The 27504-nt window shown below is 36.6% G+C and overlaps 1 protein-coding gene across 5 annotated transcripts in view; it reads left to right on the top strand.

The window, feature by feature from the left end:
- STARD9 (StAR related lipid transfer domain containing 9) overlaps positions 1–27504 on the top strand; it is a 102209-nt gene that overhangs the window by 36388 nt on the left and 38317 nt on the right. For 3 of the 5 annotated variants that reach the window (XM_085581869.1, XM_085581870.1, XM_085581871.1), the window contains exons 4-16: positions 9880–9996; positions 11933–11965; positions 12054–12115; positions 12570–12682; positions 17815–17884; positions 18804–18876; positions 19747–19814; positions 20750–20847; positions 21064–21261; positions 21657–21754; positions 23485–23562; positions 24301–24375; positions 24846–25046. In XM_085581869.1, the coding sequence (XP_085437995.1) occupies positions 9880–9996; positions 11933–11965; positions 12054–12115; positions 12570–12682; positions 17815–17884; positions 18804–18876; positions 19747–19814; positions 20750–20847; positions 21064–21261; positions 21657–21754; positions 23485–23562; positions 24301–24375; positions 24846–25046 (1284 nt within the window). Of the gene's footprint in view, positions 1–9879; positions 9997–11932; positions 11966–12053; positions 12116–12569; positions 12683–17814; positions 17885–18803; positions 18877–19746; positions 19815–20749; positions 20848–20947; positions 21262–21656; positions 21755–23484; positions 23563–24300; positions 24376–24845; positions 25047–27504 lie in introns of those variants that run through there. The other 2 variants (XM_021533516.4, XM_085581872.1) reach the window with 2 other exon arrangements.

The raw sequence follows: 27504 nt of genomic DNA on the forward strand, positions 1-27504 counted from the left end.
CCCCAGGTCCTTTTCTACTGGGCAGCTTTCCAGCCACTCTTCCCAAGCTTGTAGTGCTGGCTGGGTTGGCTGTGTAGGACCCGGAGCTTCACTTTGTTGAACCTCCTACAACTGGCCTGGACCATCAATGCAGCCTGTCCAGATCCCTCTGCAGAGCCTTCCTGCCCTCCAGCAGATCAACACTCCCACCCAAATTAGCCTCCTCTATGAACTCAGTCCCCTCATCCAGGTCATTGAAGATGTCAAACAGGGCTGGCCTCGTACCGAGCCCTGGCAAACGCCGCTGGTGTCCAGCTGCCAGCCGCATGTAACGCCACTGACCGCCGCTCTTTCGGCCTGGCCATCCTGCCAGGTTTCTACCCAATTTATGCTGCACCCATAAGCCCTGAAAACTGCCCCAGAAATAAAAATCTCTCTGATGGTTAAAACACTCCTAAGTCTGTTGCCTGAAGCTAGGAGGATTTTTTTTCCTTCCTGTGAAATAAAAGTAGAGGCAACTGCAGTGTGTTCTAATAAGTGTCCTTTATACTTTCCCATCTCCCCAGTTACGGAGGTGTAATTTCTTTTAAACAAGAAACTGTTGCAGTAAAGTGCCAATGCTTATGGGTTGTGCAGTAACAGCATAAATATGTTTTTTAATATATGGCAAGCATTGCTTTATTAACAAAATATACTGCTACAACTTGTTCAACATCCCAATTTATAAACAGAATATACTGTATATATATAATATATATAATATATATTATATATATATATTGTACTGTAGAATCAGCTTACAGGTTGGTTCCAATTACAGTTGTGAAAAACTGAAATCTGAGGTACAGTTAAGAACAAGCATTGGTGAGTTCCATGAGCACTCGCAAGGTTCCCCCCAGATAAAACAATACCAAATGCAGAAAAATTAGTTCTGTAAGCATGATGTGAAGTATATTGGGTTTGAGTACCATGAAAATGTAGCCATTGCTGATAGTTTTACAAACAGAATATGCCTTGTAGAACTTCTGCTGGCATTTAAAAAGAATTATTGATAAAAATAACTATTTTCAATGTCTTGTTTTTTTAATTTTTACTTTCTTTTGGTATGAAGGTGAAAAAATGAGCTGACTGCTAGGAAAGTACATTTTATAGACTTAAGAATTGTAATTTTAAGAGCTAATAGCAAAAATATCAACTTGAGCTAGGTGACATAGGAAAAGAGAATGCCCATTTCCAGCTGAAGGGAAAAAAAGCAGAAATCTGTCTTGATAGTGTCATTGTGCTGTTGTCTGAGTATTTCAAACAGTTATTAGCCCTTACTGAAAAATTTACATTACTACTTTTTCCTTCTGACTCCTGGTAATAAAGGAACAATCTTTTTTCCATCTTCATCCTCAGTCTTCTCACAAAATTAAGGAGCAGTTATTTTCAGAGACACACATGAGAAATGGGTATTAATCTCTGCTGTCTTGTACAAAAAAAAAAAGGTAATTTTATGTTGTTTTTCTTTACTTTCCTTTCACATGAAATCACAGACATCCGCTAATGACCTGGGATCTTAGCCAAGAGCTAGAGGCAGTGGGAGAAAATGCAGGATATTTATAACTTCATTATAATCCACCGTTTCTTCCTTGCTATCCTCATTGCAAGAGAGATATCATTCAGTATAAAAAAAACCCACTTAACTCTCTCAGTACTTATTTTGCTCATTTTAAGCATATCGGTAAAATTAACTGCTCTGCCTTTTTTTTTATTCTTTTTTTCTTTTCAGTAGTTATTCAGACACAGATAACAATGGTATCACAACATCTAAAGCAACAACTTACATTATTTTTCTGGCATGAAGTAATATCTGGGGCAGGGGAATGAGATGTCTAAAACATCTGGCCATGGAGTAAAACAGTGTGACTGTAGAGAATATTGTGTTGCTTCTTCCAGCTGTGACATTAGCCTTTGCTAGACTTCTTAAAAAGTTGAAGATTTTAGCTTCCCCCATGGTTCCATTATTGAATGGTCTGGCCTAGAATTCACTCAGGAAAAATTTTCCTTCCTGGGGTATTTCTGGCACTGGTCTGAGTCACAATGTTACTGTTCTGCTGTTGAAGATGCACAGCACAGAAATTAAATCTGTACCTCTAACATCCAACTCAGTACTCAAACCTGTAGTTCCAGGTTCTTGGGACAGAGCAATGAAACCACTTCATTTCTCATCTGCTCATTAATTAAGTGGTTTGTAGACAGTGTTGCAAGTTGTGTGTAGCTAACCATTTGATTCCAATCTTCTTCCTTTCCCTAAGGATGCTTACTGAAGTTTTTATCTAGTTTTAAAGACCCCAAAACCACAAAATGCTATGTGTGAATCTTAAAGTATTCATTAGAAAAGCCAAAAATTGTCAGATGTTTTTCAGTGTAGAAAGCTTTATTATGACAAATATAGCTGGACTGAGCTGAGTCAATATTGATGTAGTTTCAAATGCTGTAGAGTTTGGATTATATGACTGTTACATAAAAATTGCCCTTCTCAATGATAAATCAATGATAACACAATAGGAAACCCTGTTGGAAAGAAAAAGAGATGAGAGGCAGATGAAAATACACAAGCTGATGTTTATAGCAGAATACCAGCAATTTTATAAAAAAGAAAACAATAAAAGAATTAGAGAGTAGAGTTGTGTCCTTGGTGATGAAGCAGTTTAGAACTTTTAAAACTTCAAGTTCTATCAGAACATTTATAAATTAGACTGATGTGGTAAGCACAGACTTTTTCAGTTTTTCAAAATTCAAGATTTTTAAAAATGAGTGAATACAGTGTATTTTTGTGAATATATAGTTCAGCAATAAAATGGCTAGAATGTTAAGCTACTACTCAGCCTAATTAAAATCCAATATTTTCCCTCCTGTCCCCCCCAGAGGAACAATAGTTTTGTCACATATTATCTGTGACTTTCTTTAGTATTTTTATTTTATGGATTCTCCAAATATCTTAATCAAGCTCGAACTTTCATGCTGTTAAATTTAGTGTGTCCATACATCACCACACAGAACAGACAATTTTTCCACTGGAAAAAAAATTTACACCTGATAAGAAGAAAAAAAAAATCACTGTTGTCTCTCACAGGGAGAATTAAAGCACAAAGAGATTTAAGGACACACAGGAAGTCTGTTGGCAGAGCCAAGAACAGAACTGTCTCTTAAGTTCTGCTGCGAATGCCTCTGCCAGGGGCCAGGCTGCTTGAGCTGGAGAGAAGCCGTCCCTTTCACAGCCCTGCTTCCGGGTGGACTGGGAAAAAGAAACTGAAAAGGCAGGATAGAGAGAAGGAAAAGAAATAATCCTGGTTGTGAAGCTGTGGCCTCTTGTTAAGAGAGAAAAAACGTTCCCAAACTAACCAACCGATGCCTTCCCCCCCTTCCGCTTGATCCATTCAGACCAAGGAGTAATGTTGCTGAAGTAATCCAAATGTCACAGTGGAGGGTTCTGTGCATCTGATCAGCATAATGTGCTTCCCTTTGCTTGTGCTTTCTCTGGCCTTCAGCTGACATTTGTGTAATATTTGTTAAGACAAAACGTGCAGAAAAAGCCTTGCATTATTGCAGCAACCTCCTAGATTTGTTTTTACATATTCCTTCCTTGCATTCTCCTTCTGCCTTCTTACGTAAATTAATCTTGAGGGGTTTGTAAAGATTGTGGGATGAAGGCTTAGTTCTGTATAAATCTATTTAATGTAATATTTTTTCACCTTAAACTGAGACTTGGAGGCTACATCCGAGAAGTAGCAGCAATATAATTAAACATGATTTAGGTGTAACCCAAGCATCAACAGCTTGAGGCGGGCAAGGCTCTGTAAGGAAAGCAAACCAAATATGAGATGCAGCATACCTGTAGCTCATAGTGGAGACAGTGGCAAACGGATAACAGCAGGACTGAGCCTCTTGGACTTTGTGCAGTTAAGCTGCCCTGACCTATTGGCTGAGTGTGATTTTGTTGGTACAATAAATAACAGCACCTCTGTAATGCTTAATTCATTTTGTAGCTGTGTCTGCTGTAGTTGCATTGATACTCTGAAGTTTTCCATCTACTGATGAGAAAGTTTTCCCTTATCTCGCTTGCATGGCAAATTTTTAATGGAAATCAGGCTGTCAAGTTTCTTCAACCTTTATAAAGTCACTTGGTTCTGTGGTCAAAAGTAGCTTTTGGCTGTGTGTCTTGCTTCAGTTGAGTCTTTTCCACTTTTATTAAACTGGGGTATTTTAAAGGCTATTTTTAAATTGTGCTGTGCAAGAAGATAATTGTCTTTGGATTTTGGTCCTGATTATTAGCTGTGGCAATTTATCTTAGGATTCTAACTTTAGCCTAGTATTTTACAGTTAACCTGCTTTTGGTGTATTGTCAATAATGATGCTTGTGAACTACGTCTGTATTAAGTAGCAATTTTATCTATTCAAAAATCTTTTTTTTTCTTTTTCCTTTACCAAATAAACTCTCTTTTAATTTCTGAGATTTCCAAGTTTGATTTAATGTCCTAATGTTACTATTACACATTGATCATTTCAGACACTGGCAAATAAGAAAATAGATGCTGTCCAAATAAGACTTGATAAACTGTTCTATTTACTTGCTGTTCCTAAAACTTGTAGCTTCCTCAGTCTGCTTTCCCCTCCCTTTTTCTCTGCTTCAGTCAAAGCTGGTCCTTGCTCGTTCATTATTCTCAAAGCAAAATGCAAGTCTTATTTTCCAGAAATTATTTAGGGGGAAAAAGCCCTGAATCCAGAAAATGCTTATTTATCAATATTGATCCCTTACATTTGCAAACTTGGCATTACATGCTGTACCTAAAAGTTTACTGGATTTTTTTTTTTTTTCATGTGATTCTGAGACTTGGCTTGAGTGACTTGGAAAAACATTAAATTTCCCAAATTATTAAACCCTAAAGCATAACAGTCAATTTACTGTCATTTAAAAAAATTATATTTTTTTTTTCTTCTTGCAATCCAGGTTCTGATTGGATTAGGAAAGGAAAGTTTTATGGTCAGGAAATTTATATTGCCAAACCTTCATTACTAATAGAATGACCCTATTATCTTTAAAATTAAAGCATTTATTAGTCTAAGAGGGATGCTATCAGAGGATAAAGAGAGCCCCTTCCACTTACAATGTAAAATATGTATTTGTTGTGATCAGCTGTGCTAGATGTGTATCTATTCAAAGCATACTAATTCAAAGAAAAGTCAAAGCTACTGATATTAACTTAGCCTAGTATTACAGTCAGTAGCATTAATTTGAATCTCATGCATTAGAGAACAGTTTAATTATCTCCAACCTTTTGGAGGAACAAAAGAAAAACTGCCAGTCAACACACTTGTGTCAGTCTTAGTGTGTGTCACAGAGAGGTTGTAGATTCAAGGGATTATCCACAGGCTATTGGTTTGATGATAACTAAGGAGTCAAAGAATATAAAAGAAAAAAATTCTTTATAACATGCACAACAGTTGGGAGAAATAGAATATGCTTAAACTTTTTTTCAACAATAAATAGGCCTTTTTTAAAAGAAGCATTTGAAAATAAAAGACTTCACACTTTTAATATCAGAGCAAAAATTTCATTTTTTAAACTAAAGTCCCAAATCATTACTGTTAATAGACAAAATCTGAAAATTCTTTCCCTTTTGGTAACTGGATATGCTCCATGCCCTATTTGACTTTTTAGCAGTAGAACAAAATATATTAGAAAAAAACATATTCAGAAAAATATATTAGAAAAAATATATCAGAAAAAAAAATATAGTCATCTGTCTGCTAATGCATACTTGTACACAGACAAGCAGGTCTAATGTGATAAAATATAACCTCAGACTACTAAATAAGGTATTTTTCAGTGTCTTGAAAATTCATTATTTAAGAAAGATGCAAAACCCCACTAAATTCTGGCTTTTAAGCTAGCAAAGTAGAAGTAACCCAAAACAATATCTCAGTTTGTTCTACCAAATTTTATTTTGTTTTGAATTAAGTAATAAATCCCGATGTTCTTGTCAGGCGTGACTTGATACTAACTGCAGATTTTTGGTGTGGATTTACTTTGTGGTCAGTGTTGACTTCAGTTTATACTTCATAATTTTTGATTTCCAAAATAATATCAGAAGTTGTTTGCAGAGTGGTGCATTCATTTAACCTCGAATACATTTCTATTTCACAAGAAATAAATAGTCAGTCTTTCTAGTCTTCAGTTTTAAATAGGATTAACTCAATGGTGATAATTCAACAGATGTCTTAATGCCTTCTCATAACTTTTTCAGAAAGGCATTATTTTTTTTCCACTGTTAGGACTGTTGACAAGTGATAAATTGTAGAATATTTCAGAGATTATCATGGGACATGGACCACATACAGCTGGACAAGTGCAGGGAACAGACATGGCAAAGCCAGTTAGGGCTTTGTTGAAAGGCTCATTCTTGCATGGAACAAAGTGAACAGTGCCAGTCACGCAGAGCAGCCATGCAGGGAAGACAGAGTTGTCTCAGCCAAATGGTGTGTTCTCTGCAGGACACCATATCCAACTCATGTTTCTTGAAAAACCTCATCTTCCTGAAGTTTCATTTCAGATGCGAGACTTGGAAGGCTCCCAGAAGAATCTTCTTTTTCACACCACCCCCACCTTGTGATCAGCAAAATCTGTGATTCAATCTATTGTATAATGAAATATGTTAGTACATATGCCCAGAATGATTAATTAGAGGATTTTTTGTGTAATCTGCAGCTGTTATTGCTGATGGGTATTTGGACTAATGCCTCTGATATTAGAAAAGGCTTTAATTTAAATTACTCTCCTTTCTTTTTATACAAGTAATAAATTCATTGCTGTGCTTCACTTCTCCATTTTTTCTGCAGTACACCAAATCAAAGAGGCTTTTCTGACTAAATTGAGGCTTTATTGAATTAAATTAATTGTAATTTATCCTCACAGAAGGAGAGTAATTTGCTAGAAAGAATGAAAACAAAACAGTACAAATCAGCCTTTAATAGAAGTTCAGCAAATAATTTTTTTGAAATTCTGATGTGTCACCATCCTAGGGTTATGTCACTGTTTTCAGAGTATCCAGTTTTGCTTGTATTATATCTCTTCTCTCAAGGCCTAATTAAGAAGGGTCTGACTTGAAACATATTTGAATTAAAGCATCTGAGTAACCATGTGTGTTTAATACAGAGTAAATGTAACAGTTTTGACTGAGGCTGTGGAGTTAGAGGCTTTTCTTTCAGAGCATCCAAGGTACTCTTGGAGAGAAGGCATGCCCAGTCATTTGTACAGTTGGCTTAAATTGCTATGGATGCTCTAGAAATGCAAAGGGGTATGAGAACATTCCACAATCTTCTACTAATTGATAGCTAATTATTACTAAGGATTACTATGATTACTAATTATTCCTACATTATCTATAGGAAAATTAACCATGAAAATGTTAAATGACTTTCGCAGTGTTGTACAAAATTTCAACAGAGCAAGTAATAAAATGCTGTTGTTCTAAAATACCAGCTTCAGTGTCCAGATGACACTGAATAGTGTGGCTATCCTGAAAGATTGCCACCTGTGAAGATTTCATTTTATTACACTTAGCTCAGTTACTAACTCTCAAAGATCCATTGTGAACCTTCAGAAAGGAGGACAGCACTTAATGAGGAAACTATCCCAGAATCAAGATACTTCTCTAGGCTGCATTTTCCCTGTTGTGAGAGGTTCTACCATGTGAAGTGTGGGTTTCTAAATTGATATGGAGTCCAGCTGCTTTTAGTACAATGAGCCATGGAAAATTCCTGAATTTATTCCATGTTGATACTCTGAAATGGGCATGGTATTGCCTTGCTCCCCTTACTTAAAGAGAATTCATCCTGTAATTTCTTAGTCCTTTATACTGCTTGACTCCATCCTCTGTCAATCTTCAGAACTAGTTCTTGCCATCTTGAACTTAGATCAAATTCTTTCCTCCTGCTCCTTATATTCACATTTCCATCTACTGATTTCATTGAGGTGCTCACACAGAAGGAACTTTCTCCTTTGAACGTAAGTGTTCTGTCTTAGAGATGTCCTGCAAGTTTTACATGCTAAACCAGGTAGGGAAGAGATCCTAGTGGTGTTCCTGCTGAGGGAAAGTTCAGCGTTCACTGGAGAATTCACATGAGAATAACTTTCCCTGGAACCCAAGCCCTTTTAAGCTCTTTGCAGGGCTTCTTCTGCATGTGAGCATGTGCTCAGAAGCACCTCTGCCCTGAATCTCTTGACCATCAGCTTGGACTCTACTCCTAATGAATATTCCTTACCTCAATGCGCCTCACCTTAAACATTCCTTGGTGAATTTTACACAACCCTGCAGACCCCACTCAAATATTTCAAATTCCCCTGTTTCTTTTTTTCCCTCCAGATTGTTGGCTGTGAAGTCCAGGTTGGCCTTCTCCAAAGTTCCACTTCATTCTCTTAGTGGCCTCCAGTAGTGACTGGAGAGTTTGTCTCTGTTTTTTAGTTTTTGGGTTTTTTTAATCCCTTGTCTCTTACATTTGTATCCCTGTGTTTTATTAATGGCTTTCTCTGTATATTTTGAATGGAAATGTTTATTGAGCTGATAATCCTAGTGAAGCAGATGCTCTGAGATGCTACATACATTTACAAATACAAAGAGGGGTAGTCACATTTTGCCAAATAGGAATTTATTGATTCTTCAACTGGAAATTAGCATCTCATCCTAGTTTGAGTTGAAATATGATCTGAAAACTGAAGTTTCAGGAGAGGATCTTCAATCTGCTTTCTCTGTAGTTTAGGTAAGGTGGTGATATCTATGATTTTTTTTCTATTGATTTTTGGATCAGTTTTAGTACATTTATCTGTCCATTAGAGAAGCAAATAGAGAAGTGGATGAGATTTCACAGCACTGAAACACTGAAATCCTATCTATCTCTCTATATATACTAACCAGCTTTCTATGTGAATAGCAAAACTGTTAATGCTTGTAACATCTCTTTTGCAAGGCCATAGTGTGCAGAGGGCTTGGCAGCCTGCCTGCTGGACCCTTTTGATCCACAGAGCACTTCCTGGCAAACCTTACTGGGTGTCCTTTCATCCTTCCAGCTGGTCTAGGGCAGAGCTTTGCTGTCCTGAGAATGTGATGTGATCACAATGTGAATCACCTGAAGATCAAAAAAAAAAAACCAAAAAAAACCAAGGAAAGTAGGAGGACTAACTGGTCTTCCTGTATGGGTAGTTTGGCAGTGTTGGGCCAACTTTAGCAGCAATCCTACTTTCATAAAACCAGTGCAAGCTTTGGAAGTCCTGAGAGGCTGTAAAGGATTTGGTGGTAACAGGTCCTGGCTCTGTAATACAATGAGCAGAAAAAGTCACATCACTGTGTGTTTGGTGAGAAGATAAAGCATGTAGCTCTGGTGGTGTCACTTACTGACCAGATGAGTCAGATAGAAATATTGCTTGAGTGAAATCTGCATGCAGGTTAGACTTTGCTTTGCTTTTGAGCTGTAATTTTGATGCTGAGTTTATGTAATTGTATCAAAGAGCCTCAATCATGCCTTTGAGTCACATTTATGATGAGAACTGTAAACACTCAGGGTAGGAAAGATCCTCAAGAATTCACATAGTCTGAATATAAAATAAGACATAGCAGGCAGGGAGGCACTTAAACGCTACTACTCCTTGTCAGCACTATGCTTGGCATACCAGCATCTTAAGGAATATCTAACAAATGGATGCTGAGCACTATACATTGAGTCTGATAAAACAGAAAGACAAATGTGTGAAAATCCTTGTTCCCACGGAGTTATTAAAGGAGAAAGATCTGCAAGTAATGAAGAGTGTTTGCAGGGAGATGTACTGTTCATGCACTATTTTATTTCTCTTGGTCTTTTCAGGTGTTCCAGGACCTTGGCACTTCTGTGTTGTCTGGTGCATTTAGAGGATACAACATCTGCCTCTTGGCATATGGACAGACAGGCTCAGGAAAAACTTACACAATGATGGGTACACCTGTGAGTTACACCATTCATTTTAAACTTAGGGGTTTGAGGGCAGGAGGATGTCTAGCAGAAACATTGCTTTGTTTTTAAATGGTGGTTGTGGTGCTTGTTGAGCAGAATGCTTATACATGTTTTATTTGGTTTTAAATGTATAAAATATGAGCCTTTACATTTAGGTAAAAAATAGAGTACCAGGTAAAAATATTAGAAAGTGTGGTGTAGTTTAAATATTTATTATTAGATAAAATTATTCTTACTACATATGAATCTTATCACAGAGTTACAGGATTTAAAAAAAATCAAAACCCTGGAATACTTCTGTATTTTAAAAACTGTAGCCCAAGATAATACAAAGTATTCATTCCTGTGTGATATTTTGGCAATCTGGCCTATGCTGAGATTGTTACCTTCACAAACAAAACTGGATACAATTCACAGTAATGTTTTTGTAACAGGCTTGTTTATTACTTGGAATATTGGCCTGTGCAAAGTAATACTTCACTTCCAGTTTTGACATGCGTTTGAATGGAATTTACAGAAACTGTTACATTCTGAGGTTGTCTACCAGGCATCACCTAAAGTGCATTTTAATTTTGTTACTCAGATTGATGGATTCAGTTGATGATTTCCCGTGTTTTGCCACAACAGAAGTAAATTTGATTTTTATCCATGAATATTCTTAGCTGTTGGTGAAACATACTACTGAAAATAAAAAAATATTTAATAGTTTGCATAAGGGGACCAGTATTTTCTGCATCCATGGGATTCAATTTTTAAGGTGAAATAAGGGCAAAATGTGTTTAAACCCCAAAGATAAGAGGCCTGTTCTAACATATCTTGTTCTTTTGATGAGAGTTTGGATTTTTACAATTTCATTTTCTCAATAGACATCAACAATAGGATTTAGTTACATTATGCCAGATTCTCTATTGATTTTATGTGAAATCAAATTTTATGGCATAAAAGCCTGAAGAATTGTTAAAATTTGGGTTAATAGGTAGCAAATTAGGATATTTGTATTACCCTATTTTGAAAACATCTTAGAAATTCAGAATGACCACAACTTGAAGTATCATTATTTTCAAGGAAATTTCTGGATGTTGTGTTTCTAAGAGATTTCTTGTTTAAAAAATAATTTCTTTCTCCAATGCAATACTGCTTTGGGCTGATCTTTAATAACATGTATTCACTGTGAAACAGTGTTCCAGTGTTTAGTATAAACAGAACTTTTTTTCATGGTGGTCCACTTGGTGAACCTGGATTTTCTTCTTTTAACTCAGTTTCAAGTGTGCCTTCTGAAAAAAGCCTTTCATGTCATTCAGCAAGCAGAATCCACCTAAGCCCTGCTGTCTTTCCCCGGGTGTGTTGGCACTGTTAAAGTGTGATCAATCATATCATAAGAAGAGTTCATCACACAAAACCACGCTGTTACTTCAGTGCTGTGTAGACTGTTTGGGCAAAATTTAAATCACCTAGTCTGGGTATTGTTAGCAGCCCTGTATCCTACTCTCTCTGAAACACAAAATTTATAAATCTAGAATATAAAGCTGTTCCAAGGCTCTTTAGTGATGCCATAGCATGAAGAAATAGAACTAGAATAAGAAAAACCCAAAAATATTAATGAGCAATCAAGCTAGTTTCAGTTTCATCTAGCCTGCAACACCTCTGACATAGACATGTCCAGTACCATTACATCAAACAGCTTTGGGATTTAACACAAGCCTCTAAACTTCTCATCAGTGCTCTGTACATTGCTCTAAAATTACTTTAGTTATAAATAGATATGCTGTTCTGAAATACTCTGCATGGCTGTTTATGTTGTAATCCACCATACAGTCATTACTGCACTACGATTCTGTAATTTTCTTAAAACTTGGCTTTTGTTTAAAAATAGATTTTGCATGAGTGTAAGAAAACATTTAATATTTTTTCTGTTTATTATTTGAAGGCATCCATTGGGCTGACACCTCGTATATGTGAGGTATTTTTTTTTTCTTCACTTGAATTTGTTTAAGCAGTTAGATTTTCTTAATGTACTTTAAATTTACATACATTTCTTGTTTGTGAAGGGCCTCTTTTCTAGGAAGGATGATTACTCAGACCAGATGGCATCATGCAGGGTAAAGGTCAGGTAAGTGTGTCACTGTTATGGACAACAATACGAAAGCTTTAACCACACGCTCCTGTGACTGAAGGAAGTAAAGACTAGCTTATTTTGTTTCTGTTTTCTTAGAAGACAGTAGTTTTGGAACAAGAGGGAAAACCCAGAGGAATGATGAGAAAGTATTGGGTTTAGTTTTCCATCTAAGTATAGTTCTTTGGATGCTGTCTGCTCACTTTTGTATAAACAGCTGAAATAGGAATGCTGTGAAAATTTACTTGCTTTGTTTAACTCCTAAATTGAGCCATAATCCTACATTCTGGTCTTATTCATCTTTTCCTTGGACCTTATAATGCATTGTGTTTGGAAATCTGGGGTTTTGAGCCCACTAGTGGGAAAAGAGTCAGTTACATAATCTAAATATACAGTTACTCCTCATGTTTTGTTTTTAGTTGAGTGAATTTAACTTTTTTTTTTTTTCCAGTTTTCTTGAAATCTATAATGAGCGTGTCCGAGACCTGTTAAAACAGTCAGACCGAAAGAAACCTTATACACTTCGAGTTCGAGAGCACCCTGAAACAGGGCCTTATGTCCAAGGTGAGAGTGGGCTTCTCAATCAGCAGCAGAACTGCAGGTGGACGCATGCCAGGCGTGAATGCATCTTTGCATGTATTCCTGCAATGATCAGAATTGCCTCTGCCCTTCCAGGGTTACTTCTCTCAAATGTTCTTCTTGTTGGATGATCACCTGTAGTACACTGAAAGCTTTGCCTCTGTTATCCTACTGGCTGGATATCCTGCACTATCTGCCTTTCCAGCCATATTATTTTTCTTTCTTTCATTTTAAAGAAATATTAACTTAATCAAGAGGTCTATTAACATTAGCTCTAAATGGGCTCTCCAGACCAGCCTAAGCTCCCTTCATATCTGTTTCATACCTTGGCAGCAAAATATACATTAAAAAAAAAGTAGATAAATTTAACTGTCTGATGTTGTAGGGCAGGCAGTGAAAAACAATGAAAATCTCACCCAAGGGAAAACCTAATAAGCTTGATTTTCAGTTGTCAGCTTTTTCAGTTGTCTTTCTTACTTTAGTTCTTACCTTCTCTCTCACTGTGTTTTTCTACTTCCATTTTATTTTCAGTTTTGATTGGTGCTTTCACCTCAAGGTCTCACACAGCTTTAAAATGCAGTTTGGCCTTTGGTATTTCATTGATTCACTCCTGGTATAAAAAGTTTTTCAGCTACACTGTTGTGTGTCTGACCAATAGCTGACAAAAATCACATCTCAAAAATCCGTGCAGCAGTGTAAAATCATACAAAGTAGATTTACGGTGAAAATCAGAAGGAAGAGTGTTTTCCAAACTGGTGGTTTGTTTAGAAAGTAAATGCATACATTTCCTTTTCTTCTTGCCTTCTATCTGGACTGAATTCCAGAGTAGCCTCTGGTATCACTGCCTCTACAACTGCTTGGTAGTGAGTAGTAGTACCTAGGGAGTGTGCACTTAGTACACAAAATGAGTATCATATTGAATGCTATGAATCCTGTCACATCAGAGCAAATACTGATTTATCCTGGCTTCTGAATAGAGTCCTTGTCTCTGTTTAGTGGATTTCTCTTGCTCTCCCTGGTTGAGTTTTCTCCCCGTTTTTCTTTATTATGGCATTACACATCATGTGGTTATCCTGCCTCCAGAGATTAAAGGAAGATGTGACAACAGATAGAGTGACTTGACTGTGTGATTGGATGGAGCCTGATTGAATGGATTCCTTGGACACCTGCTGCATTGGTCATAGCACATCTAACAACCCATGGTTGTCACCATGAAATTAGCACTTGCAAAGTGTTGAACTTTCAGGGTCCTGTACACAAGGGCTTATCAGATATTCTGGTTGTTTCAGCTATGCTTTCCCAGCACATCAGCATTCTATTTTAAGGAGACTTGGAAAATAATAGATTAATTGATGGTCTCATTAGTATGGCAAGCATACTTCTTTGAAAAGTAGATTCATAGACACTTGGCTTTCATTGAGGGCTTTCCAAGGTTCTCTTTCTACCTGCTTTTTATTGGAGAACTTCATTGTTGATGGAGTTCAAAGACTAATTATTTTCTTTTAGCAGCTGCTCATTCACCACACAAGAAGGGGTCTTTAAACTGCTTCCTTCCTTGGCAATTTCCATCACTTTTCTCAGGCCTTATATCTCCAGTGATTCCTTGGCTGCATATAATGGACTTTCCCTGTTCGAAAAGAAAATAAAGTTATAACTTCTGCCAGTGGGCTGGCTTGCCTTTTGTCACTGTTTTGTCTTCATCTGGAACCTTCCAGGCCAATTCTGTCACTTCTTTCTCAATTCTATTGTGGCTTTTGTTGTTGTTGTGGGGTTCATTGGGGGGATTGGTCGGTTGTTTGTTTCTATTATGCTTTTTTTATTTACCCATTTTGAATAAGGATTTTATTCTTGGATGCAACTGAAATTTTTGACTGGAACAATTTTATGCTGGAGTTCTGAAATATGCAAATAAAGTTCCCAGTTGATTAGATTTTGTAAACTAAGAGAAGAGATCATGGCAAAAGATTAGCCTAAATAATATTTGCTACTTTTGACTACAGTTGTAAATTTATTTTAGATTATTCAGTCCCTCTGTATATTATGACAGCCTTAAAAATAATTATGTTAATGCCTGTAAGAAAGACTTTATTTTAAATTGTAATTGTGATTCATGTTTTTTTTAAAAAACTGATCACATGCATGAGAAATGAAATAATTTCTCTGCTAAGACACCATGGCATGCAATTGGATGTTGTTGTGAGACCTGTGAACTGAAGTAATTTCAGGCTGATGAGTCAGTGGCTTAGGACAACAGATCAAAGTTGTTTTATTTTAGACATGTGTATACAAATATATATATTAATAAATTTGTGTATGCAGTTTATGCAATTGAGGACTGTGACAGTTTGCTTTACTTGAGACAGCCCTAGTGCCTGCTGAGGAGGGGGACTAATAAGGTGTGATGGACCTGCATTTGTTAGCTCACATCAAAAATAAGCAGCAGTAACTTAAATGCAAGTTTGAAGTATCGGCACCTTGATTTTTATAATATCAAATTCAATAAAGCCTCTTGTGAAGAGGTTCAAACACTACTATAAAATGCCCTTCTCAACTGCACTAATGTATTGCTGCAATCAAAAATTGCTGAGCTCTGTAATAGGTTTTCTGTGTGCTGAAGTAGTCTTTGGAAATGTTATATGTAGTCTCTCTGTCCAGGATCAGAGTGCAACAATAATATTTCCAATACCTAGACAGCTAAAAACAAAATTATCAGCAAGTTTACTAGAAGAGCTTGGTTTGTGTTTCACTTCCAGGCACTTACTGCATGGGAGAAATTAAATTAGTGAACATCAGCAAAGCTCAGAAATTTTCCATTGTTTTCCATAGATCAAGCAAGTTAAGGACTAGCATCTGTATTTGCATCATAATTCTTGCAAGCAATCAGCAATTTTAAGGTTTACTGACTTTTATGAGGAACTCCTCAGTGTATGTTAGTTTTAGTTGTGTGTTTGGTGTCAGTGACATCCAGAGTACACTTAGCTGTGGATGAAGAATAGAGAGAGGGGAAAATCAGAAAACTTAATCCCTTTAAAAACACTTAGATGTCCTGGGCAATGAATTTTCCATTTGCAAATCCAGTCAGAAAGTCCCAGCTCTGAACACTAAGTATTTCAATTGTTTTCCAACCCATCGTTTTTTCACGTAAAGGCTGAGAGATTGTAGCCCTTAAAATGCTGAAAGTGTTTCAGTGCTTTGGATTGGAATAGTTTCAAACTTCTCCCTCACAGATGGTTGCACTGTTAAGGAATCGGCCTCTCTTAAATCAGGAAATGATGCAATCTATTTTATTACTCTGAGACAGATTTCTGGGGGAGATCCTTTCTTATTCCAAGGCAGATTTCTAGACAAGCAAGTGGTTTTGATCTTTCTATGGGACTTGAAAATAACCTTTCTTTTTCTGGCAGCCAACAGAACACTTCAACATTTCTTTTCAAGCAACATTTAAAATATTTAATTAACCTTATTAAAAAGCTAATTGTTTTAAACTCTCTGCTAGATTCACAATTCCAGTGCTTAGGGAAATGTAGGCAGGTAAGAATTTCTTCCATGCCTCTTTTTTATAATGGTATTTTTATTCAGTTAAATACGACCCTGAAAAGGGGTCTGGGAAAACAATGTATGATAGTTTCCATATTCTGAGCTTTGAAGATCCCAGTGCGGCTGGAAAAATAATGGGCCTCTTTCTCAAATGGAAAATGTGATGACTTCTGGAATTAATGTGTTGTAAAGAGACACTAGTGAGCAGAAGAAATACTTTTGTTTGAAAATCATCCTATACTTTGTGTGTGTGTGCAAATGTTCATGCACGCACACTGCAGTTAAGGTTTTTTTTTTTTTAAAGTCTAGGTGATCCAAAAATCTTCTTTTTTTCTTTATATGTATCAGTTATTAAAGGAATAAAGTTAAATCCCTTCTTTGTCTTAGGTTTTACTTTCATTTAGAGTTAAGCAAGAAGTTATGAAAGGATAAACTCTAATAATATCAAAAGTACCTATTTCAATCTGGTGGAATTTCATATTAATCTTGACTTACATTCTGACAGTAGACAAAATTATTTGATCCAAATAAATCCTTCTTTTTCCAGTATTATCCCTTCACCCACACTTTTGTGGTCTGTAGTAAAACAAACCTAATCTGTTGAGGGGGAGGAAGTTGCCCTGGATTCCAACTGTGAGATAAAACATTCTGCACAGGCATGTTTTGCTGGCTGTGTTATAACAAAGACTGGCTTCACAACTCAGGTGTTTTTAAGGAGTCTCTGAAGTAAAAATGCTAAATAATCCTTGGTGATGAGGTGCATTAAAGTGGATTTGTGGGAAGTAGAAGCCCGTTGAGGATGATGTTGCGCGTGTGCTGAATTCACGTTCTGCCAGGAGCTGGCAGTGCTGGCGCACAGCAGCGCAGCCCTCCCCTGGGCCCCTCCTGGGCACACCAACCTCCAGCACAGCAGCCTCTGAGTGTGCGATTCCTTTCTTGTCTTTAGGGGGGTTTCTCCTCCTTAAAAATATAATCAAATTTCAAAAACAGACAAGTTAAAGCCAACCGAAAACAAACCGAAAGGAGAAGACGAGAAAAGGCCAAATTATTCATATCATCATTCAGAGGATCCATCAAAAAGCCCTGTGAGGTGAAAAGTGCATGAAGATTCCCAAGTGCAGGCTAAAGTCTATTCAGCTAAGTGGTGAATATTCACAAGGGCTGGTTCCTAATTCAGTTGCATAAGCAGAAACATCATCCAGAGGTAATGGCCAAAATCTTTTTCATAGAATCTCTGCCCAAATAGAAGCAGTGACATAGCTGAAAATTTATTATGGACTTACACTGTTTTTTAAGTACCATTGTTGTGCAGATGGAAAAGATCTGTGAAGGTATGAGGCATTTTTTCATACTAATGTCACTGCATCAGAAGGATGAACTAGAACTTTTTACATAACTTTTTTAAAAATTAAATAGTTGTGTTTTTAATAAAATTTACTTTAGTCAAGAGACTACTTGCATAATAGACTGTCATCTCAGCAGAAAATTTTTATTCTCTTGATGTTGGGTAAATTGTTGGATAAGCTGAATCAAACTTCCTGAGAAAGCTAAGTATTTCACTCTTCTTGAATTTTTGGCAGGTTTGACTCAGCATTTAGTTACAGACTACAAGCAAGTTGTAAAACTTCTAGAAGAAGGAATAGCTAAAAGGTATTTTACATGACAAACCAGCTCCATCTGTATTTAACTCTTCTTTCACTGTGTATTGATTTCACTGATGTTTATTTTACTGACTGGGTTGGCAGTGCTTTGTGATGACAGGATGTCAGATTTGGTGATCCTGCATATGAGACACACATGGGACATTACCTATCACCATTGTGTCCAGAGCAAGAGCTACAAGCACTCATGAAGTTCTTTCTTCAACACTGATCCCATGCTGACTTACCTACAAAATTCCACCATCTGTCAGTGATAAAAAATGCAAGCCAAGAAAACATTTTGCTGTAAACAGACATCTATTTTTCTCCTTCACTTGCTCATGATACTTTAGGCTGGATAGCTTTCAACTCACTTTGTCATATAATTCAGTGATTTAAAACTTCTGAAAATATAATGTGTACTTATTTATTTTCTAGAAGTACTATGTTTACAATTATTTGGTTTTCTGTCTATAAGTTACTAGTCCAAATTGTGTTTGCTGTCAGTGAACTGTGGGGTTTGGAACAAAGGTGAAGTCAATGATTTTAGTTCTTGTTAGCTGAGACACTTTTTGACAAGTAGGCTTGAATATCTTTACAGGTGCCATTGCAGTAATGGAAAACAGTTACATTTGAAAGAATAGTCCAAATCCTAATCACAGTTCCAAAACTCTTATTAAGTCTTATGATAAGAGTAGTCAAGGTTTTAAAATAACAGCGATGCTGGGAAGTAAATAAAAACTAAGCTTTCTCAGTTTCCACCTTACCATGTTCTCTGCCAAATGCTCAGGAATCAGATCCAAGAGTGCAGCCTGCCATATTCTCCAAGTTTCACATTTTTAAATTTATCTGCTGTATTTGTTGATTTTGATTTCCTTCAATACAGGGAAGTAATCCTTTGTAATTAAATGGTTTGTTCTTCTTTCTAGAATCACAGCAGCTACACATATTCACAATGCCAGCAGCAGATCCCATGCTATCTTCACCATACACTACACTCAGGTTAGCTAAAAATAACCCAACTTCCTCTTCACTTTCAAAAGCATTGTTCACTGTGTTGTGCATTGTTTACTTGTCACTAATTTGTGCTGTCTGTAGTAATGGTGGAAGCTGTTACTTATTTCCTTTGGATTACACTGCAGATGTGTTGAGTGTTTATTGAAGCATTCTGTTCCTTTGTGCAAGCTTATAGTCAGAAGTGATGCCAAAACCTCACTCTTAAAAGAAATGTTTTCAGTTTCAATAAGCCCTTTGAAATGCAATAACCCCTTAGATGCTGTGAAAATTACATGTAAATATATTTGAGGTTATGTTTTATCACACTTGTTTAGGATTCTTAATTGAAGTAAAGCATTAGTTTATACCAAAATTTTATATCTGTCCAGCTTTTTAGATGTACTCATCTATTTGGCATCCTGTACTCTGCCTGAGACAATGCAGCCTTTCTCTGGAGGAATTACATCCTTCCCTGGCAGGGAAGTCATCCAGTGATCCAATAGACCTTTTCTATCTCACACTTCTAACATCCTGTAATCACAGAACATTTTGGGATATTTTTCCTTAGTTTCACAAAAGACCTTTGGAATACATTAGTGGAAAATAACTCTGCAAGGTCTACAAGAAAGCCTTTCACAGTCTCTAGGCAGTAAAGGTTTTTTAGAGAGGAAATTGGCATAAGAGGGTAGTTTCTCTGTGGGGTGAGAAAGCTGTTGAATTTGTGGTTTGAACATAGTCTGAGGGTCAAGGTCACAAAGGCAGTAAGACAATCATATGAACAACTCAGCTTCAAACAAAAGAGCACATCAATTTTATTTTCATTAATTAATTAAGAGGAATAATAAACTTCCGTATTGATTTTTTTTTTTTCTTCAGGCTATATTGGAAAACAATCTTCCATCTGAAATTGCAAGCAAGATCAACTTAGTGGACCTTGCAGGCAGGTAATGAAGGGCAGAGAGGTAATTTTCTCTGAAGAAGCTGGCAGAATTGTCTTAAAAGATGAAGTTGAATATTTTAAAATTTCATTGAACTAACAGAAATCTTGACTTTCTTATAATGTAACAGGGAATATTAATATTGTCTTTGTCAATAGTTCTTCTGTACTGGGTATTGTTTTTCATTGAGGAAAGGAATTTCTGGGTTCTCAGAACCAATACTGTGTTATTGAATATATTTAAGGTAATTCCATTCAGCTCTATATTCTTATTAAGTGGCTTTTCTGTCATGTGTTGTTGGAATTACTAAATCTGTCCTTGAAAAGAGAGGGGCAAAAAGGAATGTGTTCCTCATGGCTGCCTAGCATGGGTAGGAGAAAATAGTTATATCTCACTGTCTATTTTGTTCATATTCCAGAAGTTCCTAAGTCTCTGATCTTTGTTGTACATTTCAGTGATGTAAATGTGGTTGTGTTGGATGTGGCTGAAAACAGAAAGAAGGCAGTTCTGCTGAAGAATTGTAGAACAGTTATAGAAAAAGACTTTGTTTTCTTAAGAACATAAATTACCATGCACGTATGGTCAGAGAAAGTGGCATTGAGGGAATATGCAGACTTTTGTACTGAGCCAGGCTACCCTTGTGGAGATGTGAAGCGTATGTTATTTTTTTTTTAATTCAGAATTTGAGTTGGCCAGTTCACAATTGAGTTTGTGTTTTGTTGGGTCTTTAACAGTATCATGCACCAACTGTTCATGGTTCTTTGGATTTTCTGAAATAGAGGGAAATACAAAATATTTGAAGAATATGGGTTTTTTAATTGCAAAGTTTATAATTTCTGCTTTATTGTATTGCTTGAACATACATTGTTTTCATATTGGCTGTTAATAATTAAGCATTTTTGTTTATTTTGCATTGTCTTTTTCGCACTTGCTTGCTACAGTGAAAGAGCTGATCCCAGTTACTGTAAAGACAGAATTACCGAAGGTGCCAATATTAACAAGTCATTAGTTACACTTGGAATTGTCATATCTACTTTAGGTAAGCACATTAGTTCTTTATTTTGAAGAGTAGTGATAAAAGCATATGACTCACTCACTGTGTGTTGAGTGTAAATGTTATTTGCATTTCCATCAAAAAGTTCAACAGAGCAGCTGTGTGGTGTCTTCATAAACTGTAATGACATCTAAGAAAATTAAGTAGCCATGACAGAAAAGAAAAACTCCTTTCCTGAGCTCTGTGGTACCTCTCCCTCAGCACAAAATTCCCAGATGTTCAGCAGCTGCCAGAGCATTAGCAGCCTCACAAGTGAAGGGGAGAGCAGCCGTGTGGACAGCCCTCCCTCCGGCGGCAGCGGGGCCCGGCGCCCGGCTTACATCCCCTACCGCGACTCCATCCTCACCTGGCTGCTCAAGGACAGCCTCGGGGGCAACTCCAAGACCATCATGATTGCCAGTGAGTTTGGTTTCTGTTAATGGTTTAACATTTTGCACTACATGGTGCCTTTAATACATTCCTCTACTGCAGTGAAAAGACAGCTATAACACTTAGAATCTGTCCTTGAAAAGATTTTCATAAACACTTCATAGAATCCTCAAGGAAATGAAAATGCATGCTGATTGTGCATGAAATTATGTTTAAGAGTCTTACCAAGGTGGTAGCTTTGATTTTAGGTGATTCATGCAGTTATAAATACAGTCTGGAGAAGACATTCTCTGTGAGCTAAATGAAATAACCCTAAGGTTATTTTTTTTATCTTTTAAAGAAGCAAGACTTTAAAAAACTTCTTAAAAAATGATGGGTTAAACTGAATGTTTTTTAAAATTGTGTCATTTGTTTTCTGTCTGTAGCTATCTCGCCTGCCAGCTCCAGCTACAACGAGACCATGAGTACCTTGAGATATGCTGCAAATGCCAAAAATATTATTAACAAGCCCAGAGTAAATGAGGTGAGGCCTTGAGTTCTGCCTAAGGTAGCCTATGCAGTCACAATTTGTCTTCTTCTCAGTACACAAAATAATGAAGCCCTTAAATATATGGGAATGATTTTGGCCACAGAATCTGAGTTTTATTCATTGCCTGTTCTAGGAATGAGCTCTGACTTTATGACAGATTCATTTGCTTGATTATGCAGAGGTCCTTCACAGGCTGCACAAGAGTATTAAGGAGAGAGTCAGGTACTGCGTTGGAGGCCTGAATTCTATTGCTGCCACTGCTATCCCATTCTTATTCAATCCTAGATGTTCAGATGCTTAAGGCAAATTTTCAGTGTGTGCTTTTTTCTCGTTTTACACCCTTACACTCTGTCCACATTTATAAATGTGAAAAATGTAAACTGTCTCAATCAAAGACTTAGTGTTAAAACAGATTTGGAGGTTTTAGATACTATAGTCCTAAAAACCAGCATAAAAAATAATTCATGGGGAAGTGCATATTTCTGTGTGTCTTTACAGCAAAATTTAAGCAGCACATACTGATTCAGATCTACAGCCAGATATGCTAGAAATATAAAACTCTAGAATTGCAGTTCTGATCATTCTTGGCCTGGAATTCTGCATGAAGCTCCCTTTCCACACGATCACATAACTTATGGACTGAATCACAGTGCATTCGTTTAAGGAATATACAGTGAATTTAGGTTTCAAAAAAAGTCTTGATTCCAGCCATTTCCTAATATTTAATCATTTAACTTTACAGCTTTAGTAGTATTCTTTTGTGATTTGGCTTAAGCATATCAAGATTTTATTTTGTAGATGAAAGGATAGAATCTTAGAGTTGTACTTTCCTAACTGTACTCTGTTAAATTTGTGCAGAATCAAACCCTTCTAATTCTAGATTTCTCAAATTTAATTTGCATTTTAATTACCAGTGCCTATAAGTCGTTTTCAGACATAAATAGTAGCAGCAATTGTGTGCTTGGTTTTGCCAGCAGCAGTTCTCAGCTCTGTGATAGGCTGAAGTCACATTAACACTTGTGGATAAACCACTTGTCACACACAACATCTCACAGCCTCCCAACTTGTGTATCCATCACTCTCTTGCACAGCCCATGCTAGACCCTCGACCTTCAGTCTTCCCCTCACTGCAAATTGACCAGAGAAAGCTGTTTCTTGACTCAAGAGTTTGTCTGAAATGTCTGTAAAAGCTGTTTTCCAGAAACTGCCAGTGCAGAAATGCTTACTCTGAAAGTGAGATGAATACCTCACAGCAAGCAGACAGGAAATTCTTTTTGTATCAGGTTTATGTGTGTATCTTTATGTATGTATGTAGGGGCTTTTAATACCATCCTGGATGACTCTCTGGCTTCATCTCCTCTAATTGGATTTTATGGACCAACATTAATAACAGCATCTTTCTGATGTAATAGAACTATTTTGAAGGTAAATCCTTAGAAGTAGTGATGAATCCATCTGGTCATGATGGGAACAAATGCTGTGGTAGGTCTGTGTTCAGAATAGAGATGGAAAAACGTTTATGGTAAAGCAGAACCTACAAAGATGAGACCCACCTGTCCCTGGCCAGTGCATCTCAAGGGCCTGGCAGAGTGAAGCAAGGAGTACTGCTGTGAGTTTGCCTATTCTCCTCTCTTCTTGGCTGCTGGATTATCTCCAGGTTGATTTCTTAAGCTAGAGTTTTTTTGAGACTGATTTTTCCAACAGTCTGTATATCAATGTTTCAGGATGCAAATGTGAAACTGATCAGAGAACTGCGAGAAGAAATTGATAGGTTGAAAACTATGCTGATGAGCTTTGAACTGGTATGTAGCAATATTTCCCTTCTGGAGCTTTTGTGTTACTTTAGGTAGCTTACATTCATCTCACCTGTTTATCTTGCCATGTTTATTGTAACTGGAGAGAAATGAAACTGTTCTCTGGGTGACTTTGTAATTATAAGGTTAATTGCTTTTCTGTCATTTCTCCTCTTTCTGTCATTGTACTGATGAACCTGAAGTATAAGTAGTCACGTAATGATTCAAAAGGATTTCCTTGCCTCTCTTTCATAGAGTTGGATGGTTTATCTGTGCACAAATACTATGAAATAGAAATATTTTCATTTTAAAGGTGTTGAAGCTTCAAGAGATTAATTGCTGTTTCACACTTCCTGCATGCTCTCTCCCTGCAAAGGAGTTGTGAACATCTGTGAGCCCTCACAATACAGCTGACATCCCTGGTGTTTTTCTCTCTTGGAATAATAATACTGTCTTGGTTTTCCAAGCCATGGAGAGAGGGTTTTGATGAAAGAGACAGAAACTGCACTTCAGGATGCATTTACACATAACTATCTCTCAGTTATTGTTTTTCAACAGTTCTTTATGCCAAAAAATTGCATGCAATACCTAGAGAGATGTAGGCTAGATGCTAGAAGGCAGCATGTGTATTTTCTCTTTCCTTCTCTTGACTTCACCTCCTTGAAATGCTGCAGAGTGAAAGAACATGCCTGCCAGCTGTAAATAAGAAAACTAACACGTAGATCTTGGTGGCTGTTTTTTGTACAGAGAAACTCCAGTCCCTCTTGGAGTGATGACAGGGATGGCAATCTGACTGAGCTGGTCCTTCAGAATGAAATGAAGGTGTGTACGATTTACTTGATGCTGAAACTATCTCCTGTTCCACTAGGCATGGGGGATAGCATTGCTATAGTTGTGAAACTCTTTTGTCTTAATCCTTTCCTTTTTGCTCTGCAGATGCAGGAAACTGCCATCCTTAATTCATGTTGAGCATGCTCTACCAGTTTGTGACAAAAGTCTCATGTCCTTAATGGGACACAGTCCACTGTGCATCACTAAGCCTGCACAATCTACCTCTTGTTTGAAGGCTGTCTCAATATATCACAGCAATTCATTATACACAGTCTCTCCCTTCTAACATAAACTCCAATTTATTCAAATGAAAATATTCTACATTATCAAAATTACTGAGAAGCTTTGATCACTGCTAACCTGGAAAGGTTTTGTAGAATTTAAGTTTTGCCCAAAGACAGTCAAAATAGTTTGTTAGCATGATCAAAAAGAAAAATTATCCTGCTTAGTAAGTGAAACAGTTCTCTCTCCTATTCTTTAAGATTGAGCAATTGACCAAAGACTGGACAAGTAAGTGGACAGACAGGAAAGCCATCATGGAAGAGTACAGTGTGGACATCAACAAAGAAAAAGCTGGAGTAACAATTGATTCTAATTTACCTCATCTAATGGCCGTGGATGATGATATCCTCAGCACAGGAGTGGTGCTATACCATCTCAGGGTGAGATATGGTCACTTGTCTTATTTTACCCTTTCATTTCAAAATATTTGTTTTGTTTGGAAATGGAGAGTGCTGAGGGTGACTTTACAACAACAGCTTTCAAAATATGAAGGTTACAGATCATAAGATATAATGAGGGGGAAAAGAAGAAAATAATTGGAAAAGGAAAAGGAGAAGAATTCATATATGACTATAATTTGACCCCTTATGAATGCATGTGCAAAGTATTTGATATTGTATTATAAGCAAAACAAAATATTTATATTAGTCCACAAAGCATGAGGGCAGTTATGTGTTCATATATGGAGAAACACAAAGGATGGTGGATGGTGCTTAAAGTATTGCAGACAACTGGTCCAAATTTTATTATGCATTTGTATACTTAAGACTGGAATATTTGTACATAAATATAGATAAAAGTAAGGTTTAAGAAACAAAAGCTCACTCTGGCAACAATTTTTACACATTGCTTTTAAACCTATGAGAGGTCTGCCACGTAGATACCAGGTATGCAGCATGAAAGTTAATTACTTGTGGTACTGCTTGAGTGACTATTTTTGAAGACCACGTAGAACTCCTGGCCTCACAGACACTGTTTTATTGTGTAGCTGCTAATTTCAGGCAAAGCTTTCACTAATAAACTTTTATAACATTGGATGTATATTACTGCACATTATGGCATATGATGTACATGGCTGGGTCAGATAGTTTTAGGGTTTTTTTGGGTTTTGATACAGCAAGTGCTAGGCCAGACTTCAGCATTTTTAATATTGCTTAAATGAATGGAAATTACTGAAATATTGATGCTGCTTAATGTGGAAGGCATGTTGGATGGGCACTTCTACAGGGATGCACTCATTGCCAAAATATATATTAAATATAGTTAAAAATAACGTATCTGCCTACTAATAAAAAAAATCTTTATCTAGATTTTGTGGTAATTAACAGTTTAAGGACACAGGATTTTTTATTTCTCTTAAAAATGGCAACAAATAGAACAGAAATCTTGCTATTCTTCTATCATGTTGAAAGAGAAACTTAACTAATTTTTCTCATGCCAATGAAGAAATTGTACTAGGTAATTATTAGGGACCAAATATTTATGTCCAGTGCTGATCAACATGCAACTTCAACTACTCAACCCGACATTAACAATAAATACTTATTGAAAGCAACTGCTACTACTTAAATCTTTTTCTGTTATGTGCCATTGGGGAAAGAGTAAATACTTTCCCATACTAATTTTGACAACACCTCATTTAAATATATTCATTTTAATGCCATAACATTGTTTGAAGGGTCACCTTCTGAAGTCATTCATGACTGTCACACTAACATCTTTGTCCCTTCTTTCTTTGCTTCTAGATGCTGCCTTTTCTTTTCTTTGTGCTTTACATATTTTAGTCTCTGGTGTCTGTTATCTTCATCTGAACAGCAAGAAGGTAAAACATTAGTGGTTCCTTACAAATTAAAGCTTCATCATATAACAACTCTTTACATTGTACTTTTAGAGAGATGTCACAGCAGCAGTTTCCAGATCATGCAAAATAAATATTATGTTACTCTTTTACTCCCCTGATATTTCATAGTGTTTATTGCACTAACTGATGCTATCCCCACGCTTAATTTCTGGCTTTCATTAATAAAAGATATATGTTTTCCTGTGATTTAGCTGACCTTTTTTGCATAGCCTAAAAATATGCAATTTGTTTATTGTTTCAGTGAAAGGTATACTTCATAACCTTTTTTTGAAAGTTGGAGTACTTCCAGAAGTGAAGGGGCAAAGCAATCTTACTCTTTATGGTTCTGTAATGTACTTTAGGAATTCTATCCCTAGTCATGAGAAACAGCCAGAAGAGGTAACAATGTAAAAACACTTCAAGGGGTGTGAAGAGGTGTGCCAGGTCAGGTTGTGCAGTCCTTGCATCTGAAACATCTTTCCTTTTTTCAGGTAGAATATTTAATATTAAATTAGGAAAGACTAAAAATATGACAATTATTAGTTCAATAATAACATTTAAAAAATGAAATCAGCATGGTCCTGGGATATAGTTATTTTTATTTTGTTTTCTCAAGTTAAGTTGGTTTGCTCGTATCATATCTGTACCTTTGGCCTCACCTGCAATTTTTAGTTGGATTTAAACTTACCCAGAATCACTCCCCTGACTGGGATGCTGTTGTGAATTTCCTGAGCCAATACTGCTGTAATACACTTTTCTTAATTAAATTGTATTACCAGAGAGTTATTTCAGCAACTTGGAAAAAGTTTCTTTTGGAATTACAGTAACTATACAATTCATTGCCAAAGAAGAAGATAATTAATAAAGAGACTTTTGAGGAGTTTGTTTGCTCCTCTCTGCATAAACTGTGTGTTGCTAATTCACTTGATTGAGTGACATGAGTCAAAGGCCATATGGACCACAAGTTTTCTAGAAGTCACACCAGCCCAGGTGGATAC

The sequence above is a fragment of the Lonchura striata genome, chromosome 5 (assembly GCF_050655825.1).
Source record: "Lonchura striata isolate lonStrDom1 chromosome 5, ASM5065582v1, whole genome shotgun sequence".
Taxonomy (NCBI): Eukaryota; Metazoa; Chordata; class Aves; order Passeriformes; family Estrildidae; genus Lonchura; species Lonchura striata.